The 25,250-nt window shown below is 47.6% G+C and overlaps 1 protein-coding gene across 1 annotated transcript in view; it reads left to right on the forward strand.

Moving 5' to 3' along the window:
* The first annotated feature begins 10,715 nt into the window (after positions 1-10,715).
* The window catches only part of slc8a4a (solute carrier family 8 member 4a), a 29,908-nt gene continuing 15,373 nt past the window's right edge, over positions 10,716-25,250 (forward strand). Inside the window, exons 1-2 of the mRNA XM_066719009.1 lie at positions 10,716-10,945; positions 19,874-21,782. Coding sequence (XP_066575106.1) covers positions 19,906-21,782 — 1,877 coding nt within the window. The 5' untranslated portion in view covers positions 10,716-10,945; positions 19,874-19,905. The remainder of the gene's footprint in view (positions 10,946-19,873; positions 21,783-25,250) is intronic.

The raw sequence follows: 25,250 nt of genomic DNA on the forward strand, positions 1-25,250 counted from the left end.
TAAGTGAGCTTAGTAAGTGACTACCTTGTTGTTGTTACCTGGATGATCCACAGCTGTTTTTCAGTTTTGTGATAGTTGTTCATGAGTCCTTGTTTATCCTGAGCAGTTAAACTGCCCACTGTTCTTCAGAAAAATCCTCCAGGTCCTGCGCATTCTTTAGTTTTCCAGCATCTTCTGCATATTTGACCCCTTTCCAACAGTGACTGTACGATTTTCAGATCCATCTTTTCACACTGGGGACAACTCATAGACAACGATTACAAAGGGTGAAAACATTCACTGATGCTCAAGAAGGCAACATGATGCATCAAGGGCTGGGGGGTGTAAACTTTTCACTTACTTTTTCCACAGCACTGTGGAATGTTTAACGGGATGTGTTCAATAAAGACATGAAAGATTGTTGTTTGCGTGTCGTTATCTAAAGCACATTGTGTTCGTCTATACTTGTGATGAAATTAAATTAAAACTCATGCAGAAAACCACTTAATTCCAAATGGCTCACATACTTTTTCTACAAATAAAAAAAAATGCTTAATTGTTCCTAATGATTGGTTCTACGCCACCTCTGCATCACAAGCAAGCCAATGATGAATTGCATCTGGATGAGGTCATTACTCGCAGCACATCCAGCGGTTTCTGATACCGTCTGCAATAACAGAGGATGAGGCGCAAGCGCAGTAACGCCCCAGAGCGCTTCCCTCCTCGATCCATGGTGGCCATGTGACTGTGACTGACCGAGTAATGTCGGAGGGTGAGCGGTTGATATGCAATCACTTGATATAATAAAATGCATGTTTGAACTCACTTAAAATGCTAAACCATTTAAATAAAAATGTTTCGTTTCATGATTTAACAAGCTTTTGATTATGTATACCGTTTTATGAAAGAAGATTTTGGCACAATGGCGCCCCTATTCACGGCATATACTGCAGCCCCCCTGCACAACGTGTCGCCGGGCGTGTGTGAACTGGGGAGCCGCTGTGCTGGACGTCAATGGGGGGGGAATCAGGAAAGCGGTCAGTACAGATGCAGCGGGGTGCGAACCGCGCATGCTCCCTGGAGAAGAGACGCACTCGACACGGCAGTCCCCGAATAAAATAATGTCAAATATCACAGGTCTGGCTGCTGAAATACACGGTGGTTCTTTCGGGAAAATAGTGTGATGGAGCCACCGAACGTGCGTAACTTTTTTTGTTTTTAAATGATTTTCCTGACTTTTCTACTTTCTACAATGACTAGAGAGTGAGCTGCCCTTTAACACGCCGCTCACAATCGGGTTCAGCTTCAGTATATTAACACTGTCGCCTTTCCCCAAGATCTTTTAACCATTTTATGAATGATTGTTTTTAAAATGACTTTTAAAAATTAATCTTAACTGTTTTTAAAGATTTAGTTGTTTTTAAATCACTAATTGTTTAGGTTTTTTTTGGTTTAGTTTTGTTCTATTTTTTTGTCAAATACATTGTCCGTTTTGGATTTAATTTTAAATGCATTGGACCTTTTTTGTTTGTTTTTTATTTTTACCTTTTTAATTGTTTCTTTATTTTGTCCAGTGCATTTTCAGTTATTTTCAATGTATTTGACTTTTATTGGTAGCAGTTTTGCTTTAATCACGTTTGTTTTGTTGTTTTGTGCACTAGTTTATTTGAAATTAAGTATTTTAATTTTCGTTAAATCACAAAGATTTTTAAAAATTTAATTGATCTTAAGAATTGTATTTAAAAAAAGTTTTTAATCATAAGTATTAAAAATCTGAATTGTTTTTATTTGTTAAATGTAAAATACTCCAAACAATAAAAGTGTTTCCACTTCACCCCCCGGTCGATACTGGTCCGCAGCTGTCCTCGTCGAGCCCCGTTCTCCGGCGCCTTTCTGGCTCGTTTCATATCCAATAATATTGTTCATTTTGTTGCAAACTCTGCTCCTCTTTCTCTCTCTCATCCGAGCACCTGTGCTTATTCCCGCCCCTCTTCGAAAAAAGACCAAGGCGTCATCCAGCCAATGGCGGATCAGTCCGGCCCCACAGTCGGCTGCTCATTGGCTGCCGCTGATCCAATCGCCGAAGCCTTTTGATTGACAGGGCCGTGGGCGAATGGAAAGTGTGCTTGAGGCGAGTCGGCCCGGTGCACAGGTGTGTTCCGCAGGCGGCGGGCGGATGGATCGATATTGGCCGGACCGACAAACCGGGTCTGAGGGAGAAATCGCCATCTTGAGTAATAATAAGAGCTCTACGGAAAGCACAAAACACATTTCACGAAATGTATCAATAAAACTAGATATAGGCTATATACAGGTTGAAAACAGACAAACAAAGAATAAACAAATACATTAACAATGAAATAAACTATTAGGCACGGAGGAGAGAACAACAAAAACTCCTATGCATGACAGATTATTATAGGAGAAAATAAATCTCTGGCAGTCAACGGCGGACAAGGCCTAATGGTTGCATTAGTAATAACACATTCTCCTTTTGTCCACCAGATGGCGCAATCAGACTAGGAAATAGCTATTTGAATGCGTCTTTAGTCTGTAGTCTTATTAAGATTATAATGAATTTGTTGGCAGACGCCCTTTTTCCTTTTCCCTTACTTACATGTTACACAAGCATTACAATAGCGCAGCAATACAATTAAAATTAAGCAGTAATACAAAGTACAATTTAAGAACCACAAAAGTGCAGAAGTACAGTTCATATAAAATCCAAACATACATCCTAGTTCAGAGGTTGACAAGAGCCGGACATGATGCATTAAAGTCCTAGAGAAGAGCTAAGTGAGGGGGGCATGGGGGAAAATCACAGTAAACCACAGGAGACCTAGTATATAATGATACTCCTAAAATGAAGCACAGCAGGTGTGCATTGGTGCGCCATGGCAAAATTGTTAGTCACCTCAGGACAATATGACATCATGGCGTCAGAACGATGCAGGCTCCACGGGGATCCCTCTCACGTCCCCCTGCCTGAGCACCATCAAATTACTTTTCTAAAACTGTATTCCACCGAGAGAAGAGAAGCACCAATAACAAAACACGGGAGCATATAAAGCTGAATAAATTCAACAGAGAATAATAGAATTGTGCTCAAAGTGGAGCCAAAGAGAGAAATAGCGAGAGATAAACAGGTAGACAGAGAGAGAGAGAGAGAGAGAGAGAGAGAGAGAGAGAGAGAGAGAAAGAGAGAGTGTGAGTTACTCAGCCACCATCTCCCGCTCATTACTCTACACTCACGCCATATAGGGTATGTCTCCAGGGATGGGGTGTATAATTTATAGGCCTCTGACGATGACGTAACAGCCAAAATTAAAACTGGCGTGATACCTGTAAAATAAATGATGACGATGACGATGCTGGTGATGAAGATGGACTATAGGAAGCTGAATTCTAGGTTGTCGTCATCCTGTCCCCCTCTGTGTGAGTGTGAGCGCGTATCTCCAGAGGCAGGGCACTGCCGCAGCACTCCAGATAACACTGGTGTGTGTCAGAGCTGGAGCCCGAGGAGCCGTGCATTGAGCTTGACCCAGGAAGTGTGAGGTAGGTTCCTACATAGGTTTGGGAGGGTTTGTGGGGGTGTGTGGAACGGTGTGGCGGGGCAGGAATTAAACATTGATGGGGACAGGGAGGAGGAGGAGGAACGGAGACACTTGGGGACACACAGCCACGCATGCACGCAGGCTCAGAATCATGCACATGCACACAGAACCACACACGCACACACACGCACACACACACACACACACACAAGCTCACACTCATAAAAAATGCACAGTGAGGTCCTTGTGAGGGAATATAGGTGGCACGATTAGGATCTCGCTAGAATGAAGGTCAGGGTTTATTTAGTCAACGCTGACTTCTAATAACGTTTCCAGTCCGTAAACAGAGAGCTGCTATGACTGGATTCCGTGCCTGAATCGAATAACATCATGGTTTCTGTCCCTCCCTCCCTCCATCACTCCCTCCCTCCCTCCATCCCTCCCTGCCTACACTCCTTCTCCCTCCCACCCTCCCTTCTCCTCCACCAGCCCAGCTCGCTGCTCCCTCTCTCTCTCTCTCTCTCTCTCCCTCGCGCCCTCCCTCTCTCTCCCCTCTCTTTCTCTCTCTCTCTCGCGCCGTTTAAGACTCAATTGCTTGTAAAGTTTTCCTGTTGAATTATTGAGCTCAGTCGGCAGAGCAGCTCCCGCTCAGACCCGCGGAAATCTTTCATTTTAGCTTTTTCCTGCCTTCCCAGAGCTCAGAGACCAAACAGTTCCTTCATCACACCAACACAGCACATATACATATATATATATATATATATTTATGTATTGCGCACACCATGGTTGTGTGAAAAAATGGACATACGTGACATCACTGCAAGAGTGACAATGTGACCGTGGCGGCGAGCCGGACACACAGCAAGAACAGACCAGAGACGGATGAAGGAAGCGATCAAATGGTCCTCAAGAGATGGAAAAGCCAAGAGGAAAAGCACATAGAGGTGGATGGATGAAATGAGAAGCTCTGGAGGGGTGATCTGGAGAAGAGAAGCTGCAGATTGAAGCCAGTGGAAACATCTTGGGGAGGCCTTGAAACAGCAGGGGATTGATATGGGATGACACTGACGATGATGTTTGTATAGCGAACTTTTGACTTAATTGTTCAAAACCTCCTTATTGTCATATCAGGCAAGACAATTCAATACAGCCCTGGTGCTGGAGCTACACAGTCCAGTACAGCAAGGCCTGCACTGTGTACCGATTTCTACATTCCCCAAAGCAGAAGATGAAAGAGAAGGATGAGGAAGAGAGAGAGAGAGAGAGAGGAAAGGGATGGAGGAGAAGCAGCAGAGAGAAACGGAAGTAGAAGGAGCGGGAGGCAGAGACTGGGCCGAGCGCCACGCTGCCTGCTGTTTATTAGGTAGTAGTATTTTACATTTACAAATATAAAAACATTCAAATTTTTAATACTTATGATTATTATTTTTTTTCTTAAATCAATTACTAAATTAAATCAATTTTAAAATCTCAAAGTGATTAAATTCAAAATAACTGAACATGTGCATAAAAGGAAAAACAAATGTGATAAAAGCAAACCTGCTAACCAACATAAAATATCAAATACATTGAAAATAACTGAAAATGAATCGGACAAATCAAAAAAATAAAATAAAACAAGAAAAATAAAAAACAAACCAAAACAGTCCAATTCATTTAAAATTAAAACCAAACGGCCAATGCATTTGACAAAGAAATATAACAAAAACAACCCAAAAAACCAATCAAACTAGTGTTTTTAAAAACAACTAAATCTTTAAAAACAATTAAAATTAATATTTAAAATTCATTTTAAAATATAATCTTTCATAAAAAAATTAAAAGATCTTGGCTCGGACACCAGCAGGGGGAGATGGTCGTCCCCGGAGGTGGGTCCCATCAAGGGATCCTAAGCTCCCCCAGATCTTTTATGTGCCAGATCTTGTAGGCTTCCTCCTTGCCCCTCTGATGGACCTCCAGATTGACATACTCACGAATGAGTACCATGCCCCTCCGCGCGGTGACAATCGGGTCCAGCTCCTGCTTATTAAAAAGGCAGATGTTCCGTCCCTCCCACAGGGCCTGCTTCACTGCGCAGACGACACGCCACCAGCCACGCTGCCTGCTGGGTAAAAGTGAAAAACCGCGTTCCAGGGCAGGAGCAGAAGCGGCAGCCACATCTGCTGCCCTCCTGCCACCACAGGCCCACACAGGCGGGAACCAGGCGCCCACATCTGAGAGGCATCGTGGGATATTTTGGGATGGGGTGGAGTGAGGTGGGACTGGGGGACAAAACTGAGCCAAGGAGGAGGATGGGAAGTGGGGGAGAGAGTACATTTAGTTTGAAACTCCAAAATCACTACCATATGCTTTTTGTTTGGGAGGGGGCAGTTCTCCATGTCTGTCTGGACTCTCTGACCACAGCCCTGCCCTGTCCACTGCCTTGTACTTAGACACACAGTAATTAGGACGCTGTGATTAAAGAGTACAGTAGTACAAGAACACCTAAAAATAAAGAGCAGGTCTGGGTGTGTGTGGGTATATGTGTATGTATTTAAATAGATTTCAGATTGAACTTTGGAAATTACAGTATCATATGTTATTTTGTTATTTAAATGTGGATATATATAATTTAAATAACCACTCAGCTCTGCTTTGTGGATGTATAACACAGCTATAATACAGTACAGCACAGCAGCATCTCCAGCCCTGGTCCTGGAGAGACAAAGTCCAGCACAGCAGGGTCTGCAGCCCTGGTTTGCTGTTTTTTGCTTCACCCCACCAGTCTGTTTAAGTGAATGAACAGGATTAGACAGACACACACACACACACACACACACTCCAATAATTCCACACACCCACAAAGTCACACATAGGCAAGACACGCGCCAAGGCACAGCCGCACAGAGAGGCGCAATCGTAGCAGCCCGGCGGGAGCTTGTGTGATTGTAGCCGATTGCGTGACTCTTTGGCGTGGGTGGGGAGGGGGCACTCTTGAGGTTTTCTGCAAGAAAGACTCCCAAGACACACAGAGAGGAAGAGAGGGGGACAGAGAGAGAGAGAGAGAGAGGGCGGAAGGGGGCGAGGGAGAGGAAAAGAGAGAAGGAGGAGGTGGAAGTCTTTGGGGAGGGGGCTCCCTCTCTTGTACTATACTAATCTATACTGTAATACATTGCACTGCCTTATACTACACTGTCATGTACTCTACTGCAATATACTACTGTGCTATACTGTGCTGTACCACAGTCTTTTAAACCGACTGTATAGCTCTCCGACGTGTAGAAGACCCTCTGCTGAGAGAATGGGGGGGAGAGAGAGAGAGAGAGAGAGAGAGAGAGAGAGAGAGAGAGAGAGAGAGAGAGAGAGAGAGAGGAAAGATGCAGGGACAAGAAAAAGTGAGGGAAGATAGGGAGACAGGGGTAGAGGGAAAGGGGAGGGATACATTACATAATTATCTTCGACGCAATCTCCCGAATGGCGACCCCCCTCCCCTCCTCCTGCTCCTCGCACGGCAGCAGAGATCGCTCTTAAACGCGGGCGGATTAGGGCGGCCGGCGCGGGGATTTTGCAGCAGGTTAATAATGATATTAACGGTGCCCTCCCCGCCGCGATCCCATCCAATCTAATGGGATAACACGGGTCAAAGGGGGACAAGGAACTCGTTTTGATGGATTGATTTTTCTTTGTCTGCTGTCGTCGTGTTCTATGCATTTTATTTATTCCATTTGCTACTGTGGTATGCATTGTTGGTTGCATTGCCCCGTTTGGTGCAGCTTAATTGCCCACAGCCTCGGCCTTGCTTATTTGCAGATGCAAGAGACACGCGCTTAAACGATTAAATGAAATTAAAATAAATTACATGAAATAAACAGATACAAGATTATATTTGAAAATAATTAGTACGCTGGTCATCTGTCATTTGATAATGATAATGATAATTTGATCATGATTCACTTGGACACACAGCTGCTTACGCAAATCCCCTCTGTAGGTTGGGCCTGGCTCCGGCGGCGGTTGTACTGTCCTGGGGGTCCAGCAGGTGCTCCAGCAGGGCAGTCAGCCCCCCACAGGAAGCCCAGCTGGAGCCCTGGGATACAGCCACCGACTACAATAATGGAGTTCAAAGTGCCGGAATCCTGTGGTACATTTACTGAGGTGAACTTGTGTTAGATTAGTGGTGGCACACTGTTAGAGATGAGAGAGAGGCACACATATAATCAGACACACATTAATAAGCCCTGCACCACACTGTTTGAAACAGACCCATTTCACATATTCAATTTTACACTTTGAAAACGATTTCTCTCGCCTGTTCTCATCTCAAGTCATTGCACGGTTGACTGCACAAAAACGTCAATACTTAGTCCTATTAATACGCATTGGAAGAAGTGGTTATTGAAAATGCACGTTTGGGTAGATGATGATGATGATGATATTATTATTATTATTATTATTATTATTATTATTATTATTATTATTAATAATAATAATAATAATAAAACAACCTACAAAAACAAGAAAGTAATCTATTAAATAAATAGATAAAGTTTTGAACCCCCCTCCCCACACATTAAATTAATAATTTAGTAATACGGGCACGCGGTTGCATTAACATGGTAAAAACAAAACAACCCATAACAATAGCAATAAGGCCAGTAATGACAGCTTGAAGACAAAACGCAGAAAATTAATGAAAAATACATTCGCTTTATGCTGTCTGTTTATTTATTTATAGGCTATGCAGTCTCTGTCGTTTCAGCGTGTAATGTTTAATTAACGAGGCACGGTGTCGGTTCATTCATCCCTGATACATCCACTCTCTCTCTGCATCCCTCTCCTCCTCCCTCTCTCTCTGTGTGTGCGCTGTGTGCGGCTATGTCAAATCGCCCCCCTCAGCCCCTCTCTCTGCACCCCATTATGTACACACAATCAGTATGATCTGTACCCCTACAGTTGACAATGTTAGCTGCCAACCAGTGGGGAGAGAGAGAGAGAGAGAGAGAGAGAGAGGATATGCTATTACCATACGCCTCCCCCCCTCCACCACCTCTCTCTCTTTTTCTCACTGGATTCTCCGCTATGATGGTGATCTGAATACATGGCAAGCGTCTTTTCGTAGTCCGTCACATTCTCTCTCTCTCTCTCTCTCTCTCTCTCTCTCTCTCTCTCTCTCCACCTCCCTTGCCTCGGTGCGTGCTTGTATATTGCTCTTTTTTCCTCCGTTGTTTCCCTCTCTCTCTCTCTCTCTCTCTCTCTCTCTCTCTTTCTAGCATTCACCCTGGAAACCGTTTTGCGCGAGCGTCCTTCCTTGGGGGGGTGGGGGGGGAGAGTTTGTTTTGTGGCTATTCTTGAATTTTTATTTTGGGAGGTGGAGGAGGAGGAGGACCACTGACATTTCCATTCACAGCGGCACCTTGCGAGAGATTTGAACGTGTCCGGCCAGCGTTACCCGCTAACAGCCTGCCGACGGCACACCAACGAGAGAGACGGCTGGAAATGGAGGTGGCACCCGCCATCCAGGGGGATTCAACCGGGGTCCGGGAAGCCTGACTAGGATGACCGACCGCTAAAACCGGTCCCTATGTATGTGTTTGCACGCAAGATGGCACGAACAGCCGCATTTTAACCTTTTTCACGGCGGCAAGGGCGCTGCGAAATGGAATGAACAGATTAAACAGACGAATCGATAAATGAATAAAAGAAGCATTTTCGCTGTGAAGTTGTTTAAGTCGGGAGCTGGGATGCGCTGTGAGTCCGCAGCGCCGTGAAGCTGTCCATCCGCACTGGAATCAGCGGAGAGAGAGAGAGAGAGACTGCGGCTCTCCGTCCACACCGCCTCCCTGCCTACACTGTGAAGTGCGCCAGCGACGCTCCCTCTACCCAGCCGGTGTTGTAGTCCCTCCGCTGTCCTGCGCTGGTCTGTGTTGTGCCCTGCCTGGCCTCGCCCGGACTGGACTTCAAGTCACAGGGCGAAAGGTGACCTGGAGTGGAGCTGCGGTCATATAGTGAGTATATGGTCAACACCCCGACAAAGACAGACAGACAGACAGACACACACACACACACACAGATAGACAGAAAGACAGACACACACACACACAGATAGACAGAAAGACAGACACACAGACAAACTGACACGCAAATACAGACACACACGCAGACACACGCACAGACGCACATACAGACACATCTGGATCCTGAATCGGAAGACAGTGACTGTACGGTCAACACACGCACACACATCTGGATCAGAGATGCTATAAGATAGTGTCTGTGGTCAGCACGCACACACACATCTGGACTGGCGATACTCGTGACTGTATGGTCAACACACGCACATCTGGACTGGATCCTTTGAACGCAGTGGGTACATGGTCAACACAGACGCGCCACAACTGCGACAAGTTGTATTAATCTTATTATAGGCTAAAGTGGTGAGTCGGTTTCCTGAGGGGGTTCACATCACAACACAAGTGGAGTTTTATGTATCGATTGATCTTTTTGCACTTGTGCATCTCCAATCAGCACTTGAATGGGCTTTGCATTCTGGGTGAAGTTTTAGCACTTCAATTGGACTGTCTCTGACGAAACCGGGCTTAGTGTTGCTTTCTACCACGCGTTTCCTCTGAGTTCAGAGCTTGTGGAGCAACGATGATGACGATTATTATTGTTGTTAATAATAATAATAATAATAATAATAATAATAATAATAATAATAATAATATATGCGATTCCGAATTGAGGAAAGCTTGCCCGTACCCACACCCACCACATATCCAATTTAAGGCTCATGTTTAATTGCAATTAACACTAAACAAATAGATGCACTAAAATACTCTCTCTGATCTCTCCATCGCCCGCTATAGACCTGTCTCTTCACCTAACCGTCTTACCTAACTGCATTAGACTCTAGCTTCTCGTTTCTTTCTATTCACGGCTCTAATCTGTTTTATTTATAGGCACCCGGCACTCGCCCCCTCCTTCCTCTTCCTCTGCCTCTTCCTCCTCCTCCTCTTCTCCCACCTCGATTGGTGGGGAAATCAGCGGATAGCTCGGAGCTCCGGTGCGCCGGCGAGAACCCCCCCTCACTCGGCGGCAATTTCGAGGATACCCCGCCCCCCTCCCCTCCCCTCCCCTCCCCTCCCCGGCCCCACTCCTTTCCCTGACACACACACACACTCTCTCCATCCCTCCATCCACAACCCCACCCCCTCCCCCCCATGTGTGTCCGCCTGCGGTTAACCCCAGTCGAGTCTCCGTAGGACCGATTCGCCCCTCTACCCCCCCATCTCCTGCCCTCATTCCGCACAGCGTGCCCGGCGTACGGCAAGCGACAGCCCCGCTGACACCGACGTGGGTATACCACCTGTTCTCACACACGACCCCCATCCCAGCGCCCACCCCCCGCGGACTCTGCTACGGCGAAGCTGCTGGTGAGTGCATATCTGGTTTTAATGCACGTTTTTTTTCTTTCCCTTCTTCTTTTTACTACTCATCGGCCACGGTGCTAGGTCTCTCGTTCCGCCTTGCGTGCAGACGGTGCGTGTGTGTGTGTATTATTTCCTCCTCCAAATATGTGCATTTCTTTCTCTCTCTCTCTCTCTCTCTCTCTCTATCTATCTCTCTATCTATCTATCTATCTATCTGTGTTCGTGTCTCTTTGTATTTTTGTTTGGTTTTGTTGTGTGTCATTGTTGCACATCCGTGCGTTCTCCCTCGCGTTTGCAGAGCCGGTGTGTTTATACGGGCGATCTTGTGTCTGTGACGCTATAGGTGACAGGTGCAATAAGGTGCATTGTGTGTTTGTTTATTGGTATTTGGTGCAAGGAGGAGGGAGGAGGGAAGCGGGGCATACAGATGTAAATGTGAAATACATCCACATGAATCTTAATGTGTTGCGTTGTGTCACTGGGAGCTGTATTCTTAAGCCGTCCCGACCTCCCTCCATCCTTAACGGAATCCATTTAGATGATAAATACCCCATTTCTGCCTCGTTCTCCCTCAATCTCCCTCTCCGTTTCTCTCACCCCTTTTCTTCCCCCCCCCCTCTCTCTTTCTCTGCCCCCCGGCTCTCTCTCTCTCCCAGTATCAATCACAGACTGCTTTAATTCATCTCCCGCTAAACGCATCCCTCCCTACAGGCGCGTATCATCCTGTCAGCAGATACATAGAGCGAGCATGCATTATTTATCCACCCTATAGTTCTGTAATCTGCATTTAGCCTCCATTGTGAAGAGAGAGAGAGAGAGAGAGAGAGAGAGAGAGGAGAGGAGAGGAGAGGAGAGGAGGGAGTTCCTTGCTCAAGTTTACCTGCTGTGACGGTGGATTCCCCGCTCTCTGTGACTCTGTCTGCCTCTCTCTCTCTGTGTCTCTGTCTCTGGACCCCCCAGGAAAGAGTCTAATGGGGGGGGGAGAGGCAGCCACACCGAGTCAGGCCCAGTGTACCGAGGGGATTTGCAGAAGCAGCTCTGTTCCCAAGTGAATCATTATCAAAAATGATCTTGTGTTTAATTATATTCATTCATTCATTTAAGTAATACTGATGTGGGTTTTCTTTCTATCTCAAATTAACCACATGATAATGTAATAAATACATTTCATTTTCATTTTATGTGGTCTCATATATATATATATATACAGTGTATTGCAAAAGTATCCAGACCCTTCCTACCATGGCCCATTTGGTGAATTTCCAAAATGATGCCAACACATTTTTTGGAATGTAATATTTTATTCATAACGTGAATGCTCAAACTGAAGACTTTTCAGGGTAAGATAAGTGACAGTACGTGTCAGCAAAAACTAAAGTGGAAAAACTGCAATGAATGGATTGCATCTTCACTCAAAATGTGATGGAAGCGCCTTTCACACCAATAACAGATGCATTTATTTTTGGGTAAGTCTCTACCAACTTTGCACCAGCTTGGTGCAAATCTTTGCCCAGTCTTCTTGGCTTGCTTGGGGATTACTTATGGACAATAGTTTTCAAGTCTTTCTACTGATGCTTCATAGGAGTCAAATCAGGACTTTGACTTATACTTATTCTTCAGCCACTCCAGTGTCGCTTTGGCCTTGTGCTTTGGATAATTTTCCTGCTGAAAGGTGACTTTTTGCCCGGTTTTTAGCACAGAGCTTGCCAACCCTGGTCCCTGAGGACCCCCTACACTGCTGGTTTTGATTTCAACGGAGCTCTCAATTACTTAATTGAACCTTAATTTAACTAATAATTTCCTTTACATTTTAAACTGTAGGGCATTTGAATTAAACATATTACTACTAACATTGTATAAAGAACCTGTATTTTAAGGAGCCAACTTTTTATCAGTTACACAATTTAGAAAGTCAAATGTAAGCACATTTTTAGTTAAATTAAGAGTTCAATTAAGCAATTGAGAGCTTGGTTGGAACCAAAACCAGCAGGGTAGGGGGTCCTCCAGGACCAGTGTTGGGAACCCCTGCTTTAGAACACTGAAACAGGTTTTCCTTTAGTATTTGTCTGTATGTTGCTCAGTCCATTTTTCCTTCAATCCTAACAAGCTTTCCTGTCCCTGCTGAAGAGAAGCACCCCCATAGCATGATGCTGCACCACCAGGAGTGACTTTGTGGAAGGTGCTGACTGGGAGATGGGCTGTGTTGGGTCTGCACCAAATGTGACGCTCTGCATTTATACCAGAAAATTCCAATTTGTCCTTATCATTGTTGCAGGATCACTCGGGTGCTTTGTTGCAAACTCCATGCAGTCTTTGAGATGGCTTATTTGTAGTAATGGTTTCCTTCTTGCCACCCTGCCATACAGGCCAGTTTTGTGAAGTGTTCTGGACATTGTTGACTGATGCACGTTCTTCCATCTGTGGCATTCTTTCAAAGCTGTCGTTGGCCTCACAGTGGCATCTCTCACCAGTTTCCTTCTTGCCCTGACTGCTCAATTTAGAGCAGGGCTATCAGACTCCAGTCCTGGAGGAGCGCCGTGTCTGCTGGGTTTTGTTCCAGTCCAGCTCTTAAACAATTAACTGGATGCATTTAGCACTTCTCTTCAGACTATGAAATGTTTTGTGGGTTCAATGTTCTGAGTCATCAACAAATTGTAAAGGTATCGACTATAATAAATAAAGTAAGCCTACCTAAATAAATCATGACATTAATTAAGTAATTGAGTAATCTCCTGTTGGGACGAAAACCAGCAGACACTGCGGCCTCCCAGGACTGGAGTCTGACACTCCTGGTTTAGAGGGAGGGCCAGATCCAGGTCTGGGTGTCTGGTGGTACAATGCACCTTCCATTCTTTGATTATTGAGTAGTCTGTGCTCAGAGGGATATTCAGAGACTTTGATGTTTTTTGTACCCTTCTCCTGACCTGTGCTTTTCAATGACTTTATCCCTGACTGGCTCTGAAAGCTCCTTGTTCTTCATGGTTGAGCCTTTGCTTGAAATTCATTACCTGACCAAGGAACCTCACAGAGACAGGTGTTTTTATGCTGAAATCATGAGAACCACTATTGAGCACAGACAGAGGCAATTCAGCTAATTGTGTGCCTCGTTAAGGTCATTTTGTGCAGCTGAATTAATGTAGGTTTGCCACACCAAAGGGTTTGAATACTTGTGCAATGAGGACTTTTCCATTTTTATTTCATATTAATTCTCGATTTATTCTTGTTTTTGCTCTGAACGTGTGGAGTAGGTTGTATTTAATTATAACACACATGAATTCCTACTTCAAAGTGTCATGACGGCATGATTTCAAGCAACAAAATGTGAGGGGGTCTGAATACTTTTGCAAGGCACTGTGTACTTATTTAAAATAATAATAATAATGATAATTATGAATAATATTATTATTGTTATCATCATTATTATTACAGTGTACAGACTGCACTGTAATCATTATGTTAAAACAGAGAACTCCCTGCTCTCTCCCTCCACTGAGCCTATCCTGTCCAGTCAGACCAGAGCCCTGAGCCGGACCCTCTGCACTGGGTGGCTCTGCTATCAGGCAGGGGTGTTTTGTTGTGTGTGTGTGTGTGTGTGTGTGTGTGTGTGCGTGCGTGCGTGCGTGCGTGGGTCACTGTGCATGTGTGCATGTGTCTGTTTGCGAGTGTCTGTTTGCGTGTGTGTGTGTGTGTGTGTGTGTGTGTGTGTGTGTGTATTTTCTGTACCTCCTCTTTCCTGGATTGTAAAAGGCCAGTTTAAGGAGCTTGTGAAATCTGGTAATCAGCTGCAATTTGGAGTGACACGGGAAAGTAAGAGTGAACTGTACTGTACTATACCATAGGGTACTGTACTATAATGTGTAGTGTACTATAGTATAGTGTACTGTAGTGTACTGTAGGATCATTTTACTGTAGTGTACTGCAGTGTACTATAGTGTAGAGTAAAGTAGTGTACTTGACCTGTAGTGTAGTGTAGTGTACTATAGGGAAATCTACTGTAGTGTAGTGTACTGTACTGTACTGTACTATAAAGTAGTGTAGCGTACTGTACTGTAGGGTACTACACTGTAGTGTACTGTATGTAATGTACTGTACTGTAGGGTACTACACTGTAGTGTACTCCAGTGAACTGTATGGCACTCTACTGTACAGCAGTGTACTGTAACATACTGTACTGTGTGGGACTGTAGTGCAGTTTACTGAGCTGTTCAGCATTAAAGAAGTCTATTGTAGTGTTGTGTATTTCTGTGATCTGAACTAGGGTAGTATAGTGTCGTGTGTATGTGTGTGTGACAGACCCACACAGGGAAATGTCACTGGATACTGAGACAATGATGACTGGATTGGCCTTTCAGAATAATACATAATTACACAGACATATTGGCTAAGTGTGTGCATGTGTTTTAGTATGTGTGTGTATAAAGACTTGAAATAACTGCCTTTAACAAAGAAAAAAGTATGATGTACTATTTTTTTATTATTATTATGGTCCAGTCCAGTCCAGTCCAGTCAGTGACTCTGCAGCAGTCCAGTCCAGTCCAGTCAGTGACTCTACAGCAGTCCAGTCCAGTCCAGTCAGTGACTCTGCAGCAGTCCAGTCCAGTCCAGTCAGTGACTCTGCAGCAGTCCAGTCCAGTCCAGTCAGTGACTCTGCAGCTGTAACTCAGCCCCTCCTGGCCCTGTGCTGTCAGTCTATATAACAGCGTTTGCTCAGTGACTTATTACCACTAATGGAGAATTGCAGGCTGGAGTAATTAATTAATTAATTAAGTGTCAGGAGTCAAGTCATGGAGAGAAATGATGACAAACCCATTCGGCCTTTACACTCTCTCTCGCTCCCTCTCTCTGTCTCTCTCCCCCCCTTGCCTCTCTCTCTCTCCCTCCCTTTCTTATACATCTCTATCCTGTCTTTCTCTCCTTTTCTATCTATCTACCATCTATCACTTTTCTGTCGTTTCCTCTTTAGCCTCCGTCTTGACTTCTAACAGTCTGTCATTCTGCCCCCCCCCCACTCTCCGGTCCCTCTCTCTCTCTACCTCTGTCCTGTCCCTCTCTGCCTCTCTCGTTTCCACTGGAGTATCTGCCAGCGGTCTGTATCAGTGAGCTGTGGCTGCTCTCAGGGACGGCGGGTGTCAGGGAGCTGTGAATGAGCCAGAATGAATCTAATGAGCTGCGCTGTCAGAGTTTATAATGATCCAATTATCCAGACAAACTGCATTAAAACATATTCCATTATTATACTGACCCTCTCTCAGTGTATCAGTGTTTCTTACTTGGGTCAGTACAGCAAGATACATTCACTATTTTAATGTGAGCTGTTCGTGATTCCTAGAAGTCTGGGTTGGACCATAGGGGCTCTGTCAGTCTGTCAGTGTGTCAGTGTATCAGTCAGTCAGTGTATCAGTCAGTCAGTCAGTCAGTGTCTCAGGACTGACTTATGTTTTGCATCAGCAGCACTTGGAACTGAAGCCAAAAGTTTGTCAGATTCGCCTACTAAATGGTATGCTGGCAAATTGACACACACGCACACACACGCATATACACATACACATATACATATACACACACACACACACACACACACACACACACACACACACATGCAACACGCGGTTTCCTCTACATATCCTTGGTAACGGAGCCCGGTCTGTGAGATTAGATTAAGTGCGTGTGTACAGAGCTGAGCGACAGCCATAAACACAGAAGCACATGATTAGATTAAAACGCTCTAAATCCACCCGACACCGACTCACATTGTGCGAGAGGAAGAGATTTTTACATAAATAAATAAATAAACAAACAAAGTAGAAACGTATATCCTACAGTGTATCCTATTCTTCTGTGCTGCAACGTGCGTCATGTGAGGCCCACCGTGTCAGAAGATAAACCGAATCAATCTGCTTGACAAGAATAACGTGGAACGTGTCAATTCCCAGCAGTATCTTAGGAGACGTCTCTGCCATTGAGAGGAGAGCGTTCTCCCCATAATATGGTTTGAAAATGAGAGAAAAAAAAAAAAAAAAAAAAACTGTTCTATTTTGTTCCAAATCATCCCCAGCCCCCTCCTGCTCTCAACCTCCGCTGAGGAGAAATCCTCTCTCTGTTGGCCCTCCTGGCCTCAGCCTCTCAACACTGGATTCCTGCAGCTGGGTTTGAGCTCCTGGTCGAGAGAGACGATACCAACAGCAGCCCCACAGAGCGGCTCCACTGAGCCCATCTTGTCCAGTCAGACCAGAGCCGTGAGCCGGACCCCTCCACACTGGGCAGCTCTGGTATCAGGCAGGGGTGTTTCATTGTGTGTGTGTTTGTGTGTGTCCCTGTGTTTGTGTGTGACTGAGCAGGCCGGACTGTGTCAGCGAGTGTGTCCCTGTGTGTGTGTGTTGGTTTAATTAACACTTTCCTTAGCCCTGCTTGTTCACTGTCAGCATGCTCACATTCACTAACACTACCAGTCCAGCTTTCGCCCCTAATTAGCAACATCTCACTGAGTGTTGTATCGTTCTCAGGGGAAGAGTCTTTAGCTGGAACTACTGTATACAAACTCTCCCCTTGATCTCTGCTCACATGCCTGTCTGCCCCAGATATGAAAGAACTCCCTGTTGGGCCAGTCTCTGCACTACAATTAAGTAATTACCACAGTAGAATCTGGAGAATACTATAGGGGCCCAGACTGGGGCCCAGACTGGAGCCGGCACTGTGGAGACTGTACTAGAGGGGCCCAGACTGGAGCCAGCGCTGTGGGGACTATAGTATAGTATAGGGGCCAGACTGGAGCCAGCGCTGTGGGGACTATAGTATAGTATAGGGCCCAGACTGGAGCCAGCATTGTGGGGACTATAGTATAGTGTAGGGGCCAGACTGGAGCCAGCATTGTGGGGACTATAGTATAGTATAGGGGCCAGACTGGAGCCAGCGCTGTGGGGACTATAGTATAGTATAGGGCCCAGACTGGAGCCAGCGCTGTGGGGACTATAGTATAGTATAGGGGCCCACACTGGAGCCAGCGCTGTGGGGACTATAGTATAGTATAGGGGCCCAGACTGGAGCCAGCGCTGTGGGGACTATAGTATAGTATAGGGGCCAGACTGGAGCCAGCGCTGTGGGGACTATAGTATAGTATAGGGGCCAGACTGGAGCCAGTGCTGTGGGGACTATAGTATAGTATAGGGGCCCAGACTGGAGCCGGCACTGTGGGGACTATAGTATAGTATAGGGGCCAGACTGGAGCCAGCGCCGTGGGGACTATAGTATAGTATAGGGGCCCAGACTGGAGCCGGCACTGTGGGGACTGTAAGTCTTTAATTAACCCAAACACAGATCAATGTCAGCTTAAAGATTTACTTTTAGTTGAGTGTAATCTCTATTTTGCCAGGAAGATCCAGTGAGATTAAAGACTATTCAGGGATTAGGTTCCCGGGTGTGTTGCGGGGGAGCGGGGAGGGATTGGGGGGGTTTGGGTTACTCAGGGTTTTTGAGCTTTGTGTCAGAGTCAGGGGACTGACTCAGGGGTTAATGCTGCTGCTCTTCCTATGATGACCCCTGCCACAGGATTTTGGCGTTGTCTTCTCTTTCTCTCCCTACTCTCTCTCTACTCCATCTCCTCTCATCTCTGCCCTGTCGCCCTGCAAACGATGAGTACAGGGAAATAAAAATAAAATTGCCATCATAAAAAAAAATAACAAATATGAGTGCAGTTTGAACCCCCCCAGCGCCACCTTAGTGCCCCCCCAGCACCCCCCCCAGGCCCCAATGTTACTCACACACACATCAGAGCTCTCAGACAGAGAAGCAGATCTGTAATAATTGCTGCTATTTTTCACAGAGAAGGGAGGGAGAGAGTCTCTCCCTCCTCCTTTCCCTTCACCTCTCCCCTCTCCCCTCTCCCTCCTCCGTCTCTCTTCTCCCCTGTCTCTTCCTTCTCCCTCTCTACTTTCTCTCCTCCCTCTCTCCCTCTCCCTTCTCTCCCTTGACTTGGTGCAGAGGCAGCCCCTCCCCTGGCCTCAATGAATGTGCTGCAGTCCTTTCCATCAGGCAGGCCACAGCAAAGCAGTACAGTACAGCACAGCCTAGTATGGCACAGAGCAGCACAGTACAGCACAGAGTAGTACAGCAGTCTCGTACAGCCCAGTGCAGCCCAGAGTGCAGTACAATATTGTAACCCCCGTCTCTCAGTCTCAATGTCCTTGTGTCCCCTTGTTTCTCCTTGTCTCTGTGTGTCTGTGCCATTGTCTGTATCTGCGTCTCTCAGTGTCTCCCTCTTGCATTCCCTCAGTGTGTGCGATTGTGAATAAGTGTGTGTGTAAGTGTGTTGCCCTCCCTGGGTGATAGGGCCCGGTCACGGTGAAGGTCGGCAGGCCTGCGTTACTGTCCACATCAGTCCCATCAGCCCCCCTACCTGCCGCACGGCTGGTAGCCTGATGTGATCTGGCAGTGCTGATATCTGGACACAGTCCCACAGAAATCAGCCTGCGCTGCCACCCCCTACAACTCGAGCCCCAGATTAGTCGCGATTCAGAGAGTCCGTCAACACTGCCCTGTCAGAGCTCATTGTCCTCGGGTTGGATTGGATTTTATTCCCTGTCTTTTTTTATTTAATTTTGGTATTGTTAGTTTATTTATATTATGTTTGTTTTTCCTCAGTTGTAGCGGGGCGGAGGGGAGGAGGGAGAGTGTGTGGGCACCCCTTCATTCGCTCCTTTGTTCATTCACAAAAGAATAACAACAACTATAATAAATCAAAACCAGAGCCCAATCTGATGAGCTCTGTGTCGGCTTTGGCCCACAGTCGCTCAGGCCAGGGGTGGAAGTGTTTGTACTGTGAAGCTTTCTCTGTACATACGTGTCTCTGGTGTTGTGTGTGTGATATTGAAGTCACCAATTAACCAATTAAGCAATTAACCCTTCACCCCATTTTGTTGTGTGTGTGTTTTCCAGGAAAAGCTAATCTCCTGCCCCCTGCTGCCACCATGTCACGTCCCTCTTCCAAGACGCACTGCCCCCGGCTGCTCCTATTGGCCCCTGCCATGCTGGTCCTGGCCCTGACTCCGGTGTGCGGCGCCGGCGAGATCCAGGCACCGGTCGGCGGGGGGAGGGGCAACTGCTCGAGGGCGGCGTCGGGCTGCTCGGACGGGGTGGTGCTGCCCGTGTGGAACCCCCAGGACCCATCAGTAGGGGACAAGGTGGCGCGGGCCATTGTGTACTTCGTGGCACTCATCTACATGTTCCTGGGGATGTCCATCATCGCTGACCGGTTCATGTCCTCCATCGAGGTCATCACCTCGCAGGAGAAGGAGATCACGGTCAAGAAGCCCAATGGCGAGACCACCACCACCACCGTGCGCATCTGGAACGAGACGGTCTCCAACCTCACCCTCATGGCGCTGGGCTCCTCTGCCCCCGAGATCCTGCTGTCTGTGATCGAGGTGTGCGGGCACCAGTTTGAGGCCGGCGACCTGGGGCCCTCCACCATCGTGGGCAGCGCCGCCTTCAACATGTTCGTCATCATCGCCATCTGCGTCTACGTGGTGCCTGACGGCGAGACACGCAAGATCAAACACCTGCGTGTGTTCTTTGTCACAGCCGCCTGGAGCATCTTCGCCTACGTGTGGCTCTACATCATCCTATCCGTGTCCTCCCCAGGCGTGGTGGAGGTGTGGGAGGCGGTGCTCACCTTCTTCTTCTTCCCCCTATGCGTGCTGCAGGCCTGGGTGGCCGACCGGCGCCTGCTCTTCTACAAGTACGTGCGCAAGCGTTACCGGGTGGACAAGCATCGTGGCATCATCGTGGAGACAGAAGGCGGGGACGGGCCCTTCGCCAAGTTGGATATCGAGATGGACGGCCAGCCAGCGCTCAACTCACACAAGGAGGCGCTGGACGGGATGCTGTGTGGCGGGGGTGAGGACGGGGTGGGAGGAGGCGGCGGCGGGAGGGACCAGGAAGACGAGGCGCGGCGGGACATGGCACGCACGCTGAAGGAGTTGAAGCAGAAGCACCCGGACAAGGATATGGAGCAGCTGATCGAGATGGCCAACTACCAGGTGCTGATCCAGCAACAGAAGAGCCGGGCCTTCTACCGCATCCAGGCCACCCGCATGATGATCGGTGCTGGCAACATCTTAAAGAAGCACGCGGCCGACCAGGCACGCAAGGTGGTGAGCTGCCACGAGCCACGGGCAGAGGAGGAGGACCCGAGCACCATCCGCGTGGCCTTTGAGCCCTCCCACTACCAATGCTTTGAGAACTGCGGTTCACTCACCCTGGCCGTGGGCCGGCGGGGGGGTGAACTGGAATGCACGGTCAAGGTGGACTACCGCACGGAGGATGGCACAGCCAACGCGGGCTCCGACTACGAGTTCGCTGAGGGCACACTGGTCTTCAAGCCGGGCGAGACGCTGAAGGAGATCACCGTGGGCATCATTGATGACGACATCTTCGAGGAGGACGAGCACTTCTATGTCCACCTCAGCAATGTCCGTGTGGTCTGGCCAGAGCCGGGAGGGGGAGATTCGGGGGCCCCCCCCCTCACCTCTGCCACTTCTAACGTCGCGTCCACCCCCTCCCTGCTCCTGGCCACCACCCCGCCCCCGCCCAAGGCTGTGCTGGGTGCTGCCCACACCGCCACCGTCACCATCTTCGATGACGACCATGCTGGCATTTTCACCTTCGAGAGCGAGAGCACGCGGGTGAGCGAGAGCGTGGGCGTTATGCGAGTCAAGGTGCAGCGCACCTCGGGTGCCCGGGGCACCGTGGCGCTGCCCTATCGCACAGTGGAGGGCACAGCCAAGGGCGGAGAGGACTACGAGGAGGTGGCGGGCAAGCTGGAGTTCCTCAACGACGAAACCATGTGAGTGAGGAGGGAAAGGGGGAGAGGGGGATGTGGGGGGGAAGGGGAGGGAGAGGGGAGAGAGAGGGGAGAAGGGGTCAGGAGGGTACTGAGAGACTGAGACTGACTGAGAGACTGAACTACACCATCAAGGTGAATATCAGTTACAAGGTTATTTCCTGGACAAAATCTGTGTTCAGAATATTATTTGTTTTGCCAAAAACACCCATTCCCCTGCTTTCTCCCCTCCTCCCCACTCTCTATCTGCCCCTGACTCCGTCTTTCTATCTTTGCTAACCAAAGATAATGTGTTTTCGAAATTGAAAACTCATCTCCCCGCTCCTCTCACTCCTCCCTCTCCCTCTCTCCCTCTCCCTCTCCCTCCCTTTCTCTCCTCTCTCCCCCTTCTCTCTCTTGTCCTGGAGTGTTCCTTAATTTCTTTTTAATAATGTTTTTCTCTCACCAAAGCGTGCACACAATCACACACACACCCTGCAGTCGTTACAGAGCCCACCGGCCGTCCCCGCCAAGTTGCTGCGACGACTGCCATTTCCTAATGAGCGTAACGTCCGGGGCAATGCTGCTGTCTGGGGTGGGGGGGGGTTGGCGATGTCACTCTGCATTCAGGACCTAATGGGGAAACGGCCACCACTGACGCCACAAGATCACACGCAGCCCCGGCCCCTCATACAGCGGTTAATGAAGATACAGCAGAGCCTGTGCTCCTGGTAGAATTGGCAGAGAGAGGGAGAGAGGGAGAAGGAGAGGAGAGGGAGGTCAAAGAGGTCTTTTCTTTGGTCTATTTTCTTGGAGATATTTCCAAGGTTGATGAGCAGCAACCCAAAGGAGTCCCTCCCTTCCTCTGTCTCTCTCTTTCTTTCTCTTCTGCTCTCTCACACTTTCTCTCTCTCTGTCCATCCCTCACTCTTTATGTATTATCTTCCTTTTTCTGTCTAACACACACACACAGAACAACACAGAACAACACAGAGCAACATGGGGCAACACAGAACAGCACACGTGAGGCTGAATTTAATTATTGGCTTAAATGCCAGCGTGTCAGTGGATTTACATTATATTATATACATGTGGGAGAGAGAGGGAGTATAGGAGAGGGAGAGAGAAGGAGAGGGAGTGGGGGAGAGAGGGAGGAAGGGAGATGGGGATCTAGGGAGAGAGAGAGAGTGAGGCAGCAAGGGAGAGTTGGAGAGAGGTCTTATCCAGAGATGCACTGTAATATTTCAAAGTGAGACTTGCCTAGGTCTGTGGAGACGCACAGCGTGGGAGTATGTTGTGGGGAGGGGGTGTTGCGTTCCTGTGTGGGAGTGCATGTTGGGGGGGTGTTGTGTTGGGAGTTGTGTGTTAGAGGCACTCAGCTGACCTGACCGGAGAGAGGCAAGAAACTGTCATCCCTCTTTAGCTCTCTATGTTATTATTTATATATTTACACATTTTATTTATACATTTTTATTTGTTTATTTATCACACCTGCTCTCCATGGTGATAAAATTATTTTTTAGTTGTCAGTGTGTGTGTATGAGTCTGTGTATGTGTGAGCATGAGAGCGTGTGTGAGTGAGTGAGTGTGCGTGAGTGTGTGTGTGAGTGGTTGTGCGTGAGCATGTGTGTGAGTGTGAGTGAGTGTGAGTGAGTGTGAGTGAGTGTGAGTGTGTGTGAGTGTGTGTGAGCGAGTGTGAGCATGTGTGTATGTGTGTGTTTGTGCGTGTGTGTGTGTGTGTGTGTACCAGTCAGTGTCAGTGGAGCTATGCCAGTACAGATGGTGGGTCTGTCACCACGGTGACTGGTGGCATTTGGATGGGGCTGCGGTGGCAGACTTTTCTAATTTCACCCTTGGCTGAACAACTGGAGCAGAGGAAGGAGAGAAAAGAGAGAGAGAGAGAGAGAGAGAGAGAGAGAGAGAGAGAATTACTCCACCTCACAATAAAATCCCCCGTTTTGAAATTCATCAGCTGCACCATATAGTAGGTCAGGATTGCGCTATACTGTACTGTACTGAGCTGGAGACTGCGCTATACTGTACTGCACTAGAGACTGCGCTATACTGTACTGTACTGAGCTGGAGACTGCGCTATACTGCACTGCACTAGGGACTGCACTAACTGCACTGTACTGCACTAGAGACTGCGCAATACTGTACTGTACTGCACTAGAGACTGCGCTATACTGTACTGTACTGAGCTGGAGACTGCGCTATACTGTACTGTACTGAGCTGGAGACTGCGCTATACTGCACTGCACTAGGGCCTGTGCTATGCTGCACTGTACTGCACTAGAGACTGCGCTATACTGTACTGTACTGAGCTGGAGACTGCGCTATACTGCACTGCACTAGGGACTGTGCTATACTGTACTGTACTGCACTAGAGACTGCACTATACTGTACTGTACTGCTCTAGAGACTGCACTAACTGCACTGTACTGCACTAGAGACTGCCCTATACTGTACTGTACTGCTCTAGAGACTGCGCTATACTGTACTGTACTGCTCTGGAGACTGCGCTATACTGTACTGTACTGCACTGGAGACTGCGCTATACTGTACTGTACTGCACTGGAGACTGCGCTATACTGTACTGTACTGCTCTGGAGACTGCGCTATACTGTACTGTACTGCACTGGAGACTGCGCTATATTGTACTGCTCTAGAGACTGCGCTATACTGTACTGCTCTGGAGACTGCGCTATACTGTACTGTACTGAGCTGGAGACTGCGCTATACTGTACTGTACTGAGCTGGAGACTGCGCTATACTGCACTGCACTAGGGCCTGTGCTATGCTGCACTGTACTGCACTAGAGACTGCGCTATACTGTACTGTACTGAGCTGGAGACTGCGCTATACTGTACTGTACTCCACTAGAGACTGCCCTATACTGTACTGTACTGCTCTGGAGACTGCGCTATACTGTACTGCACTGTACTGCACTGGAGACTGCGCTATACTGTACTGTACTGCTCTGGAGACTGCGCTATACTGTACTGCTCTGGAGACTGCGCTATACTGTACTGTACTGCACTGGAGACTGCGCTATACTGTAATGTACTGCTCTGGAGACTGCGCTATACTGTACTGTACTGAGCTGGAGACTGCGCTATACTGCACTGCACTAGGGCCTGTGCTATGCTGCACTGTACTGCACTAGAGACTGCGCTATACTGTACTGTACTGAGCTGGAGACTGTGCTATACTGCACTGCACTAGGGACTGTACTATACTGTACTGTACTGCACTAGAGACTGCACTATACTGTACTGTACTGCTCTAGAGACTGCACTAACTGCACTGTACTGCACTAGAGACTGCGCTATACTGTACTGTACTCCACTAGAGACTGCCCTATACTGTACTGTACTGCACTAGAGACTGCGCTATACTGTACTGTACTGAGCTGGAGACTGCGCTATACTGTACTGTACTGCACTGGAGACTGCGCTATACTGTACTGTACTGCTCTGGAGACTGCGCTAT

The sequence above is a fragment of the Amia ocellicauda genome, chromosome 12, assembly GCF_036373705.1.
Source record: "Amia ocellicauda isolate fAmiCal2 chromosome 12, fAmiCal2.hap1, whole genome shotgun sequence".
NCBI classification, from domain to species: Eukaryota; Metazoa; Chordata; class Actinopteri; order Amiiformes; family Amiidae; genus Amia; species Amia ocellicauda.